Genomic DNA, 15,690 nt, shown 5'->3' with positions numbered 1-15,690 from the left:
AATGTACTATTCACTTCAATGAATTGTAATTGAGTACACACCTTTACAGCTTAGAAGATTGAGTGCTTTAGTATTCACATAAATATTAGAATAAAAATTTAATTTTATTTTTCATTTGAAGTGAATACGTATGGTAAGTTGACGTGAAATGCTAAGAATATTTTTAAATAAATATGCATTTGTTTCCAAAAAAATGGACGGTTCTATTTCATATTGTTGCCTTTGGAGCAGTTGTTAAGATCAGAACACCGGCTGACAACCATAAATGGTAAATTCTGGGTTGATTAACAATGCATTTAGATTAATTTATTAAATTCAAATAACTTTTATCATCTACTATATTAATAATTCTCTCTGAGGCAACTAAAATACACTAAGCCAATTTTTACATACATGTAAATCCATGGACAGATAAACATATACTGGAATGACGAAAAGAAGAGAACTCATATTCTGAGGATCTCACCATCATTGTTTGGGGTTAGAGTATGTCATCAGCCTATGAAGAAGTCGAAACTTCTTCATAAACACTTGATATATTTTGCACACGAAAAACAGAACACCCTATAGTTTGCATTAAAATTGGTTTTTCTTGGTTTAGGAAGAAATATTAAATGATGTTATATTTTTACAATATTGCTCCTCAAATAAATATAAATGATTTTATCTAAACATACATGGGAAATAATAACCTGTGCTCCTCATTCACAACTATTCATAGGTTATACCTTAGCTCTCTGGCCCTTTTGGGGAATTTATACCACATTACAACACTAAGGGATTCCAAAAACTTTGTCTATTCCCCATGGAAGCCCTTGCATAGGGGAGGATGGATGCAGGTGAGCTGGAAAGAAGGCGAGGAGGGGTAGGAGAAAGGTTTGGAGGGAGAACTTTGGTTGGAATATAAAATGAAATTTTAAAATTAAAAAAAATACCAAAAGAAAACCAAAAGGGCATTATAATGTCTTCTGATTTTGTTCTTCATCACTCTGAGCAGAGTAAGTTATTACGGTGAATATCACCATGTCTAAACATTACACCTGATTCTAATCCCACATTTATGACAAATGTTACTCACTAATCAAAAGTGTAGTCCTCTTAAACAGCAGGGAGCTAACATCTTTCTGTCTTGAAATATTCAAACTAGACACTCAGCCTGGTGTTTCTGTTCATAGAATTGGCTGTTTCCCGCTAATGTGAGTTCATGAAATTTGCATTTTATGAAAACAGAATTATACAAAAATATTATCATCTTGCTTTACCTGCTATTTACTGAAATCAAAGCTTTTCGTCTGGGATTTGTTTTCTGGGAATGTCATATATCAACCAGTTATATAAACGGACCCAGGACATGGAGAAATTCAGGTGGTGAAACTTGCTTATTATAATAGTACATTTCAACCAATATTTATTATTATAGAAACCACATTTTCTCTTCAAAGCACAACTTATGAGTAGAACAGAAAGGCGAAGTTTTTCTCAGAACAGCCACTTGTCTTGTCAGACATGTGCAGGAGGCACACATCTATTTTGAACACTGTGAACTGTTCTACTATCTAACCGGGATAGGTATTTGATAAGCAATTATTACATATCCTCTCACTTCAATTACCACTGAAAATCAGAAATAAGCTTTATTGGATGTGACTGTTTTTAACACCATATGGGAAGGAAATAACTAAATGAAATTTGCTCACGTAAATGTGATGAGACTGGAAGAAAGCAGTATTTCTTGACATGTGGCATGTCACTCAGGAAAGTAAAAGGCCCATCAAATCCAAAATGCCAGCTTGGATATTCCCTTGCCTCCCACTTCGCGAACAGACATACCACATGGCATAAAATGCTGCAACCTTTCCTAAAAATGCCACTTGGATGGGTCCTCTGTGGTGAGTATACAAGAACTCTTCTTCTGTGTCTAGAGTATGTGAGTTCAACAGGAAGAATCCAGCAAATAACACTGGCTAAATTTTGCCCTCAGATGTTTGGCATAAATAATCTGTGAGGATATTGGAACCTTAGGCTATTTCACACTGATGGAATGAATTATGCTATTTAAAAAATTGTACAGAACAAATGCTACACTGACATACTCAGCTTTTTGCAAAAGTACCAAGGAATATCTGTTCCTTTAAGAAACTATGTTACAAAGCCAGAATTACTCCTAGAATTTTATTAGAGTTTCTGTCTCCTGGCAAGTATCGAAATCATCTTAAAATTGTATATTTTTTTAGAAAGTGAATGTACACTCTAAAACTTTGCACATATTTCAAAATATACATTTTCTATACATCTTTATATCAGATAGATATATCAATTTGGTGGAGATTATACACAGTTTTATAAAACTCTAATTGCTGATAAAATATTGAATAGTCTTTATGCTACAACCAAAAGACATTGATGAAATTGCAGAAAAGTACAGATAAAAGCAACATGTGACATATTTTCTGCTATTTATTGTTTGCTACAGAGTGGGAATTAATTCTCAAGAGACAAAATTTAATTTTAAAAAAGCCATTTTAATGCTCAGATTTAAGAGACAATGCAGTAGAATGATTTTGTATAGGTTCATCCTGCTAATTCTGCAGTGTGAAAAACCCTGCACAATTAAATGGCAGATTGTTACACATCTCCCTAACAAGAGAGGCAAACTGATACTGCAGGCAGCCAGAACAACCTAATTAATATAGAATTCCAATTTTATATTAATGGGGTAATAAGTTAATTAAAATCAAGATCAACGGAACTTTCTATTTATACCAGTTCAGGCAGCCCAAGAGAAAAGGATGCCTGCTTTAGAGACATATGTGACTCTTTGAGCCTCTGTCATCCAGGTGCCATTTCTGATGCAGCACATGTGCACTAACAGTTGGCAAGGAGGGAAAAGATTTCTGTGGATGTGTGTGCAGGAAGTCTCCCTAATGAAATAAAATATGTCTGCAAAGAAAGCACGCTTCTTCATAAAATAAAAATTTCCCATCACTTTTGGTCCATTCTTAGGTTCTGAATATGATTTGAAGTATGTTTCTTTAAATGACAATGGATACTTTTTCTTACAATTTACATAGGATAAAATAGATTTAGTGATTTGTAATTGAGATATACATGCAAACTGAGAAGACATCTGAAAACTGTGTTATTCAACTGTATTATGAATAGGTTATCTGCCAGAGCAGAATGATTTACAAAGTATCAAGTAGCATGTGTGACTCTAGATTGCTGGGTAAAGTCTCCAGATACTTCATGCCACTAGGTACAAAGATATTTCTGCAAACTGACAGTACAAAGGAGAAAATATTCAAAACGTTCTAGTTTTGGAAATCGGCAAAATATTTGTCCCTAAGGGCGCTCTTATCATAATTGTTCCCCTTCCTTCATTGATTGCTGCTCAGCTAATCTTCATCTGGGTCCAGATCAGAGTCAATATTCGTGGACAGTCGGAGATAAAAGAAAGCATAGAAAGCCAGTAGTAGGGCCAGGATGGCTGCAAGCATGAGTCCGACTTCCTGGGGAAGAGAAAACAGTACACTTGAGCTGATGAAGAAGATCAGCTTTTTCAGATACAATAACTATCACTCCATGTTGTATGCTAAATAATGTCAACTCAACAATTATTAGTAAGTAATCTATTTTTCATAACAGCATAAATATTGCAAGAGCAAGAACATAGTGGGCGAGACATTTCTATTAAGATTTTTCTGGTGATAAAATTTAAATTTATTGTTTTAATATATTTTCTTAAATTTGTCATCAAAATTTTAAATTTAATCAATGTAGTTTGGCCTAAATATTTGAATTGGTTTCTAATTGAGTACATATAACTATTTTAAGTATTGTGTTATCTATTCATGATATGATTTATCAGAAGATATTTTACAAATTAACATTCTATTTTCCATTGTGAAGAAATGTCCATGATAACTGATTCCACAAAATAGATCCTATACAAACATAATGTTCACACTCATTTTATTGAGATTATAATAGAATTATAAAATGTGTCCATTTCCTTCCTGCTCCAAAACCTTCCCATATACCCCTCCCTGTTCTCCTTCAAATGCATGGCCTCTTTTTCACTAATTCTTAATGGATGCGCCTGGCTCCCAGTTCCTGCACTTTCTACCTCAGTCTCCAGTTGAAGTGCTGGAACTGCAGTTCTGTGCCAACATGCCTGGCTATACATTCTACTTTTTAGAATTCTAACCTTTATAACTTGCATTGTGAGGTACAAAAATGAACTCTGAACTCATGAGGTATAAAGCTGGTGTGATTCATCTTAGCTCTGAAGACAGGGATTGTATACTACTTTTGGTATTTTGATGTTGGTTATATTAGTCATTTATATTAAGCAATGGGTAAAATTTAACTTATGATAAAAGTACATTTTCGTTCAAAAATATCAGTGTTTGTATATATGTATGTGTGTGTATGACTGTTTTACAAAGTAACTTTTTCAACATTGACATGTTAGTTTACTGCACAGAAAAAAGAACAGAGTTCAGTTAAGATTCCAAAGGAATTTAAAATACCCTACTGATTTCGCTTTTGTATTATATTTCTTACCTGGCATTGTTTCATAGGGAAGCAATTCATTTGCACTTGTATGAATATATTTTACATTTCATATGAATGTAAAATAAATAATTCAACATGTGCCACCTATTAAACTTTAAAAAATATTGAAATCAATTTGACATATAATCAACATGAAATTTCAGTTGAATGTTGAAAATACAAACACATTATGTACAGATTGTCAGTATCTTGATTACATCTATTTAGATAACCAAACTATGCAAACAAATATTGATAGAAAGTACATTGTGAAAAACTGTGTCAATAATTTTTGTGGGACTTGATTTTGAAAATCTAATATATCAAGGTACTGTCAAGTGAAAGTGAATTTTTCTTTGTTACAGCTGGAACACTTTGGCATCTCCAAAGGGCATGGCAGCAAGAGACAGGTTTCATTTATTTTCCCATAGCCACAGCTGTGCTCCCAGGCCCATCTGGTTAAACGGCTACTAATTTTAAGAGGAGGTAATAAACAAGTGACACGACCACAAACTCCATCTGCTTTGTAGAGTGGACAACACAACCACACAACCAATCAACAGCAGCCATCACTTGCATCAGCTCAATGAGAGAATGGAATTTTTATTCTTGGTTCAAGGCTGTGTTTCTCATCTTACTGATAACCACTCTTAATTTCTGCATTTCCATTCACTATCCTTCAGACAACTTGTCATTCCTTCATGAAATGTGTTCAGGATATTTAGAGGTATTCAGAAGAATGTTAAGGATAAAAAGTAGAGATTATACGTAGAAAAACCTCAGTACTTCAGTGCTATCTGGTCTGTGTATGACAAGCAAATGACTTTTAAAACACCGAGGGTGATGTCACAAACACTTTCCTTCAAAATGCTGTTTGGTAGAGGCAAATACCATGGGGGGGGGTTACTGGAAGTTCCATACCACAATCAAATCTTGAAACTTTCAGGGTGCTGGAGGCTGTAACTACAACCTTAGACACCTGTAGGCATATGACTCCCTTTCTGTGATTTGGCCGCTGTTCAGATTTAAACCAGAAATAACAAAAAGAACAACTTTTCAAGCTGTTCCTCCCAAGGGATGCTGGCAAGGTCTGCCTGACACTGAATATTTGATTGATGTGGAGACGCTAAGTTTTCTATCCTTATTCTTTATGAGGACTATATTTTCTAATAGACATTTAAAATCAGTAAACGCAGACCTGGATCCTTCTATATGTTGGGGAACACAGGTATACGCATTCTATAAGAGTTTTAGTGATATGTACAACAAATGTGTCTCTATATGTGTTTCTCATGCTTTTTCTTTGATTCTTTTTCTTCTGCTTGTTTCTTTTGTTCTATTCCAGTTTTTCTGTTTTTGTTTTGTCTTATTTTATTTTATTATTTTGCTTTAAAAGCCTGTTTGGTTTCTAGCAAGAGACAGAAGTGCATGGATCCAGATAGGAAGGGAGATGGGGAGGATCTTGGGGGAGTTGGGGAAGGGAAACCATAATCAGAATATATTGTATAAAATTATTTTCAATAAAATAATTTATTTTAAGCTGAAACCATTCATTGTTCCTCCAAAACATTTTCTACTACTCAACTGTATATTTAGAACAAGGTGCCAGAAGCCTTAAAGGACAAATGCCTACTTTGCAACTCATCATCTCAAGGCTCAGTGCACATGGTTTAACATGGTAATTCAATCTGGAGGTGATTTCAGGACACTCTTTTGAAGACAATCACATCTTACACATCTCTTTCCAGAGGTTCTATAATATTGTAATAGCTTATAGCAATTTGTAAGTACAACTGGATTAAGTAATACTGATATGACTTTCATAGTAAGCATATTAAAAATGTGTGATTTTTTTTGTTTTCCCTAACACTTAATAGTCACAGACGCCTTAGATGTGGTAAGTTCAATGCTCTATATTCTCCCTTTACTTTAGTTCTGTTGACTGCTCTGAGGTGAAGGATGCAGTCTCCAACTACGAATACCTCTTCCCAGATCTAGTCACATTACTCATGCTAACAGTGAGGGCCACAAGAGATGTGATTTCAGGCCTTTCATGGCATCCTCATCTTTGTTGTCATTGGTGTTATTCTTGTATTCCATGCACCTGTTCATATTTTCTGTAGAATCATATTATTTAAAGAGTATAACTCTGACTCACTCAAAGGTAGTAAAGTAGTAACAATACAACATTATGGTCATCCTGTATCAACTAGATAAGAGTCAAACATGTTTGATATTCATTAGTTCTCAGTTGCTTCTCTGACATTATCAATATGGATAAAATCACTCACCAGGGAAATAAAAAAGCATTAAAAGAGAATTGCTGAAGGAAACTCTGTTATTTAAAATCCTATGGCAAAATGACAATGCACTCAAAGTTTGACAGGGCAAACCAAATAGTATGGTAGATTTGAAACGCAAGGCACCTTCACAGTTCTGATTCTTAAGTGTCATGTCATGGTATGGCCTTTGAACAATCATTTTTATGCAAAGAAAATAGTAGTTAAATTCTTTGTTTCTCAGAGCTTACCAATCTGAACATTATGTTAGGCTATTAAAAAAGTTCTATATTTTAATATTAGACACTATTCAGTGTATACTTTTATTGCAAAGAAAGCTAAGAAAAGGTAATTCTTTATAGTTTTTAAAATGATATTAGCTACTAGCACTGTATACTATTTTAACTTATAATCAGAACATAGTTATTTCCTCAAAGCAAAACCAAAAGTGCAATGGCAAATTAAATATAGGGGGTACATAAAAGTGTAGTATATAAGAAAGGCTTCATTATTTCAATAATCTTAATATATAACTATTCATTAAAGTATGCTAGAGATATATTTTGTTACTAATAGTTTCTTGATAAATCCCTAGTATGTTGTGATACATAAAAGCAAATATTAACTGTTGCCTTGGAGGATAATGTTAAAGTTGTCCCTATTATAAGAGTCAATCACCATGTGACCAAACAGAAAATAAAAGCTAAGCATTGCTTTTTAAAAACCCAGGGCATAGAATATCTTTTACAAGTGGATTATAAAAAACTAAAAAGATAAATCACTTTTAAACAAAAACTATTTTTTCATTAAGACCTGCCACACAACCTTAACTGAGGGGACTGTGTTGTGAAAACAGCATATCATAACACAGCAATCAGCAATCAGGGGCAAAAGGAAGGCAGGGTTTCAAATCATAATAGCAAGTTCTGGAAGATAACCAAATATATCATCTGGCAGTTCAACAGCTGTTACAGCTTGCTGGTAATACCTTGGCATTTGTTATAAGCTATAACTTAGAAAAATTGATTTTTTATCTGCCAGATGAAAACCCAAATCTTCTTTTAACAGTTTAATATTTAAATAAAATATTTGTATTGGTCGTTTTGCTTTACACACGTGGTAGTATTGGTTCCAAATGGATTTTCCTAACTAGTTTACTTCATTCTAAATATTTGGTAAGCATTTGAGATGAACAACAATAAAATAATTTTGGTTTTGATAGCACATTGAACTAATATTCATTAACATAATTCTCAGTTGCACTTATCTGTCATAAGCAGATAAACACTGGTTTGCCAAAAGGACAAGTTTGAGAATATCATTAGGATTTAATCATACAGACCTCTAGACAATAAAAAGACATTTGTATTCTGACAATGTAAATAAATATATCTTACTAAGGGTGGTTGGTGGGGGGTGGAGGAGGATGGGAGGGAACTGGGATTGACATGTAAAGCAACTTTGTTTCTAATTTAGATAGAAAGAAAAAAGTATAAAACAAATATATAGTGAGATTCTTGTGTCAAAGGATCTGACTAAGCCACGTTAATGATTGAATGGTTTGTACAGCCATTATAATAGCTAGAATAAGAGCTTTAGGAGAAACTTGTTTTCTATGCACTTTAGATACTATATACCTTATAACTGTTATTTAAGAGTCCTAAAAATTTCTAGATATAAATGATGTTTTCCAATAAGTAAATTATTTTACAAAGACCTTCACTTCTGAAACTTTATTGAGATTGAACTAGCTTAAGATGTTAAGAATTCAACACTCACACAACACAGTTGTATTAAATGAACTTGTATATATACATCAAATTATAACTTTATCAAACAGAAGTATACCTTTATGCCTATTGCAGTTTTCTTTGCTTCTGCTTTTAATTTTGTTGCACGTAAAATAGGTTTGGTTTTTTTATAATCCTGTTTACCTAGAAAGAAAATTTTAGACAATGAGTTATGCTTATGTAAATTCAAATTTCACAGTAGCCTATAAAATGTCAAAGAATGTTTACATAAAATAAAACATGGGAAGAGAACTACATGGAAATTCACAGGTGTGATTACCATAAACATCACTCATAGATCAGTATCCTTAGATTCTTCTCAGAGGGTGACTCTCATAGACATCTTGATTTGATGCACAGAATGTCCAAACAAAATCATGACTTTTATTTTTGAGAATAAGATATTCACAATAAGTGTATATTTTTTAAATAAAGGTACTAGTAAGTGAATATGTACAATTATATGAATATATATAACAATATGTATGCATAGTTATATAATTATATATAATCATTCATTAAATTAATTGCCTTAGCAACTAAAAAATAATTCCTGTTAAAATTTAATACCATGAGGCCGGCGGTGGTGGCGCACGCCTTTAATCCCAGTACTCAGGAGGCAGAGGCAGGAGGATCTCTGTGAGTTCGAGGCCAGGCTGGACCGACAGCCTCCAAAACAATACAGAGAAACCCTGTCTCATAAAACCAAAAAAAAATAATACCATGGATACATTAATATTCAAATGATTAACTTAAGAAATACTTGGTGATTTTTCTCTGACAGTAAAAGAGGAATCTATAAGCAATTGACTTTAAACTTCCTAAATTCATTAAAACAAAATATATCTAACTTTCTTTCCTTTTACTAGAGGACAGAACAGTCATGACTAAGTAAGACAGAGGATAGTGACATTTAGATATGACACTCAATCTTTTTTGCCACATTCACAGCCAAAAAATAAAATAAAATAAAACAGCAACATTGAGTTAGTGTCACAAAATTTCTGGTTTTGGTATACCATCTAGTGACCTCACTGACAAGCTACAAAAGAAGCAGTCCTCAGCCTCAGGAAAAAAGTGTAGATTTCACAACAAAAGTATTATCAAGAAAAACATGTACTTTAAAAAATTCTCTTAGAGGAAACAAGTAGGAATAGTTTTAGGTACAAAACTATAACGTAGCATTCTACCAGCAGTTAACATGGCTGCATTGTGTATTTCATAGCCTCACTCTGCTTTCTGACTCTCACCTCACCCCTTCCTTCTCAGAGGCCAGTTTCCAGAGCTTATCCACACATTTTCCTTATCTAAATGATGCAATGTTTCGTTCCAAATTCCCCATGTTACTCACATTCAAATGTGTGAAAGCAGCTGATCTTAAGTATGTCATAAAAATTTAATGGGAAATACATCTGCTTCTTAATGTGTCTGCTAATGATTCAAAAGTACCTTTATACTTTCACATAGTCTTTTAGAGGTAGAAATAGCAGAGAAGGTAAATTGACAGTAGTGATGGAGAAGTGCTACATTTGAGTTCATTGGACACATGCAAGTGTTTCTCCTCTGGCTCAAAGGCTCCAGCGTGTTTTCACACTGCTAGGGAGCAGTCACTCTGAATTTACCCAAAGAAGCTTAGTAACTATCATTTGTTGATGGGGTTTAATGATGCATAAAAGAATTGATTGTATAAAATGCATATCAGATGTTCTAAATTTAAATAAATAATTAGCATAAAAACATGATTCTGACCCACTTTAAATTAGTAACATTTCATTATGCTGAAAAAAAGAAAAATCTTGACAAGTATTCATTCTGATTTCACATCTCAACAGTCAAGTTATTCTTGTATTATTCCTGCTGAGATATAAACAGTTCAGAACAATGAAAGTGGTGACACAACTTCTCCAATACGGTTACCAAGCACATTTCTAATGAAAATCTGAAAACAAATGTGAAGGTCACAGACACAAGCAGAAAGAAAACACTCATCTTGTATATGCCTCATAAAAATCTTAAGTTAAAATGGAGAAAAACAAGTATGAATGATGACTAGTAAGTAATATTCATTATTTTGTATACTGCTCCATCATAACATACAGCATATAGGTATTAGAGTCAATGGAACAAGTTGCCATCCAACTTGTGGTGCCATAAGACCACTGGTTAAGCTCTCTGTTGCACCTAGAGTCTTTTACAGAACAAAACTTCTGGATTATCATTGAGGTGGATACAAACATCTAAAAGTGCATTTGAAATGGATGTTATTAAAATTAGTATGCATCTGGAACATTTCCAAACAACACATCTGGCATTAAATTTCCATTCACCTTCTGGTCCATGACATACACCACCACATACTGCACTGTGTTTTACAGTGAGAATACTCACAGGGCGTCTACTAATTTCTTGAAACTCAAACTATATCTTTGTATTATAGTCAGACAAACTTTTAACTGGCCCATTTTTAAAAAAAATTCTGACAGTGACTTGTTATGTAGACCAGGCTGGCCTTAAACTTAGACAACAATTCTCCTGCATTTCCACTCCTAATGCTGTAGTTACAGATGTTGTCTTCACGTGTATACAAAAATTAGATATTTATGGCTTAAAGTCAGAAACATATACCTTTACATCTGTGAAAACTGTAATACATAGAAATCCCTACATCCTTGTTTTTAGAGTACTTTTACTTAGTTACTGAAACTAGCTAATTTAGATTTTTATATGTGAAGTATGAAGCTTGCATTTGATTTGGATGTCAATAATACAACTGGGGTAGCTAATGTATCTTAGTGATTACATAAATGTTTACCATGCACAAGGCCCTGGATTTAATCTCCAAGCACTAACAACAATAAATAACTGTGAATAAATGTCCAGGGTATTTCTCAGATAGTTGCTTAAGTTGTATATAAGGAACAATAAACTGATAATCCTAGGCAGTGAAGATGATCACGCTTATTTTTGTTTGTTAGCATAAGTTTTTTCTGCTTTTAGTTATAGGTTGCCAGCTCATATGTTAAATATACATATACATCATATGCAAATATATAATAAGCATATTTATACTATTTGTGGAAAAAGCCATTCGGGGACCTTAGTTTACTGCTCTGTTATCATTTTGATGTGTACTGAAGACTTGGCTCTCAACCGGTGCTCTTATTTTGGGAGATGTTAGACACTTCAGGAAGTTGGATATACCATTAAGAAGCAGGTCACTGGAGCCAAGCTTTCCAAGGTTAGACCCAGTTCCTTGACCCTAGTCTGATTTCTGTCAGCCAGCAGGTGAGTAAGTCTCTGTGACAGGCTCTTGTCTTGAAAGCTCATCACTTGCTTAGAATGAAAAATCTATAGACTACACCATTTGAAACCATAAAGCAAAATAATTTCTTCCTGCCAGAGATACTTTGTCAGTTATTTCAAAAGGCTGTAAGTATTTTAGCACACAATCCATTATTTCTCCATACTCAATAATAATCACATAAGAATTTTCTTCCCAACTGTATGTCTTAACAATTGTTTTAACTTCATTTCTACAATATAATTCTGATACTCTTTTAAAAATTTTTCTTCATTTATTTGTTCTGTGTGTTTACTGAGCTATAGTGTATGTGTGGAGGTCAGATGACAGTTCTCTGGAGTCACTTCTCTTATTCCACTATGCTGATCCCAGGGATCAAACTCAAATCACTAGGCATGGTGGCAAGTATCTTTCAACTGAACCATCTTCTCTGACCCATGATACTCTTTCTAAAAAATCATGTGTGTATATGAGTATGTATGTGCATGGATTGATTTAGATTTTGCACATGGGAAAAAAACATGATCTTTTTCTAAGTCTTACTTATTTTGTTTAACATAATAATCTTCAGCTCCATCCCTTTTTTTCTACAAATGACATAATTTCATTCTGTATGTTTAAAGCCAGAACCACTGGTACAATGGTGGAATAAATATTATGGCAGTCACCAATAACCTTTGAATGGACCTAAGACTAGTTCCTATAGATAGAAACCATATCTAGCATTATTAATGGAATCAAGAAACTACTGCTAAACAGGTTATAGGTCCATGGGGAGAAGTCAATACTATTATTCTGCTAAATGGGAAAGTATTAAAACAACTCCTAATGACTTATTAATACACCCATAGGTCAGTGTATCTATCAACATTCTTCTGAGAAACTTGCTCTTGCACTAGAGGACAAGTAACATAAAGACCCCAACTCAACTGTCAGTGTACATAGAAGAAGAAGTGGATACAGAAGAAAACTGGAAGTTTGGTAGGCAGGGAGGTGAAGGGAGAAGAAAAGCAAAGGGGGTAAATACAATCAAAATAAATTGTATGGAATTATAAAAGAATTAACAAAAGACTATTAAAATTTTCATTGTGTATATTCAATAACAAATTATACTTAAGAACAATCATTTTCCTTAAAAAAAACAAATAATTATAAAAATATATACACTCAAACAATATATTTAGTAAAATCATAAATTTTAATACTATACTCATTATCAGTAATCACTACTAATATCACATTTAGGAAAGGATACAGTAATTTATATGAGGTTCTAAATCAATATAAAATCTACATATAAGGAGTTATTTCATACTTAAAGTAGTATTTTCTTTTACAATTACACAGCTTTAAATAAAAATTGCTTGGTTTAGTAAAAACAAACAAAGCCAGACAACTGCCTTTGGCTCTATTCTATCCAATTCTTTACCTCTTGCCAAAAAGGAGACTGTGTCTTTGTGTCTGTGCCTTTGTTTTGGTGGATGCTCAGGTTCATTATCGTGTGACTATCTGGTGACTGTTTTTCAATGGTCATCTTTTAGAAGCAAACTATTTTTCTTTCTACTTCATATTGGCCATGTTCATTATCATCATGTGGCAGGCAGCCTGGTCTTCCTCTGCCTTCCCTGCTTTATACATTAATGCTCTGTATTTTCTGAATACTGCATAAGCCGCTTATGACTACATTATGCTATCAAACACGCACACGCAGAAAAGCTTCCTACACTGTTATTCTTGCGGTGAAAATACAGCTGGTTCTGCTTCAAAGGCACACCCTTTCACCTGCAAATGGACTTGCTCCTACACTTATTCCTCGATTCATTGTCTTTTATTTGTGTCTGCAAATCTTTAATTGCCTTTAATTAGAAAAAAGTAAATTCAGTGCTTTAATCTTTCAAATACATTCCATCATAATTCTGTCTGGGATGAATACCAAGTTCTTTTCACTGTCTGATCTCTATTACAAAGATATATAATTTATTGTCCATTTATATAGACCATACCAATTAAGATACAATAGAAAAGAAGAGTGATAACAGTCAAAATATTTGAAAAGAAAAATTTGCAATCTAAATTTAATTACTCAAATGAATTATGGGAAGATGAGTTATTTGCAGCATGCCAAAAGCACTGACAAATAATATTTGCTAATCAACAGTAAAGACATTTATCTTGCCTTCAGCATCTTTAGGACAATTTTCAACCGCTTAAAATCCCTCCTCCCTTATTCAAAAATTGAAAATATTTTATAATTCTTCTCATACTATCAGAATTAAATAGAAGAGCAAGAAAATAGTTACATAATTTCCTAACTGTCATGTAAACTGCCATGTGAGTTACTACTATATGTGCAGCAGAATTTTAGATGCACATACTAGATGTAACTGCAGAAGCTTCCCTCTGAAAGCAAAACTCAACAGTCTTTTGTGGGATAGCTACAGGAAATTCTAGTGGATACATCAGCAAACAATTTGCATTTTGATATCTTAAAGATAAAATTACAAACACTCATGAGAAAATATCTACTCAAGATAATAATGTTGGTGGTTTTATTACATAACAAGAAACATTTGAAACATTTATCCATGAGCATATACAACTTTAGCTACTGCAAGTCTCATAAAATACCACATGCTTTCTTAAAGATAAAAGTAATATAATAGTAAAATCTCAAAAAGAATTTTTTCAAAATATTTCAGACATCTGGATTATAACAAAGAAACTGTTAAATTAATTCCTCAGGTCAAACTTTTGTTTAATAATGTCATAGAGATAATTCCATCAATTTTCATTGCTGGACAGAACATATTGACACTAATTAAACACTACAAAGGCCATCACATAATTTCAAAGAATATAAATATGCAATCACTAAGATTTATGATACTAAAGGAAAACAAAAAATGGCTAAGCATGGGGAATGGCAAAAATTTCACAAACTTTAGATAACTACATCTTTTAGCAAGTTTATTTAAACAGACAAGGGCATTAACGATGACACTCGAAAGTGGAAAAGAAAAGCTCACAAGGCCTCAACCCTTCACAAAGAGCTACAGGCTTCTAAGGAGTGATGAAAGCAGGAGAAATCATCTTCTCTAGGAAAGAGAATGCCAACTGGCTATCCAACATCAATGCTCAGCCCTGAAAATATGCATACAAGTAACATACAGACAGAACAGTGCATGTCAGAACAATTCATGAAAGAAGAGGTCATGAATATCGAAAGAAAGCAAAGAGAGAATAACCGGAGGGTTTTCAGGGAAGAAAGGGAAGGGAGAAACATTGTAATTACAATCTCAATAATACAAATCATATATAAGCAAATCTTTATTATATACCTCCTGTGAATATCATTATAGATACAAATAAAAATAAGAGCATCTGCCTTCAAGAATACTAAAATTTATTACATACAAATAATTGCATATAAGAAATAAGACGCATACTCAAAATGGTCAAAAAGTTGATAAAGATGAAATTTCAGTAAATCCAATGTAACAGAAAAAATATAGGGAATAGTGAAAATTCCCAAGAATGAAAGAGAAATAAATTTAGATTTTAAATAATTAAGAATGAACATATGTAATCCAAAGAATGTGAATAAGGTGCTCACTAGTGAAGAAAATTAACTTTAAATGAATATAAAATGAAACTTGAAAAATAAAAAACTTTCATTGACCATTAATGTTATAAAGTCAGTTTGTTTGCCCCAAAATAAAGTTTTTGAGGGGTATGTATACAAACATAAAACCAAAATATTCAA

General features: G+C 33.1%; 1 protein-coding gene across 2 annotated transcripts in view; it reads right to left on the bottom strand.

Annotated features, from left to right (window-relative positions):
* Positions 1-2,501: 2,501 nt before the first annotated feature.
* The window catches only part of Triqk (triple QxxK/R motif containing), a 62,295-nt gene continuing 49,106 nt past the window's right edge, over positions 2,502-15,690 (bottom strand). For both annotated transcript variants that reach the window (XM_040741105.1, XM_040741113.1), the window contains exons 4-5: positions 8,685-8,770; positions 2,502-3,509 (exon numbers count right to left, since the gene is read on the bottom strand). In XM_040741105.1, coding sequence (XP_040597039.1) covers positions 3,396-3,509; positions 8,685-8,770 — 200 coding nt within the window. In that variant the 3' untranslated portion in view covers positions 2,502-3,395. The remainder of the gene's footprint in view (positions 3,510-8,684; positions 8,771-15,690) is intronic.

This window comes from Mesocricetus auratus, unplaced genomic scaffold, assembly GCF_017639785.1.
Source record: "Mesocricetus auratus isolate SY011 unplaced genomic scaffold, BCM_Maur_2.0 Super-Scaffold_6730, whole genome shotgun sequence".
Taxonomy (NCBI): Eukaryota; Metazoa; Chordata; class Mammalia; order Rodentia; family Cricetidae; genus Mesocricetus; species Mesocricetus auratus.
Note: the sequence above shows the minus strand (reverse complement) of the source record. Positions and strands in the feature narration are given on the sequence as shown.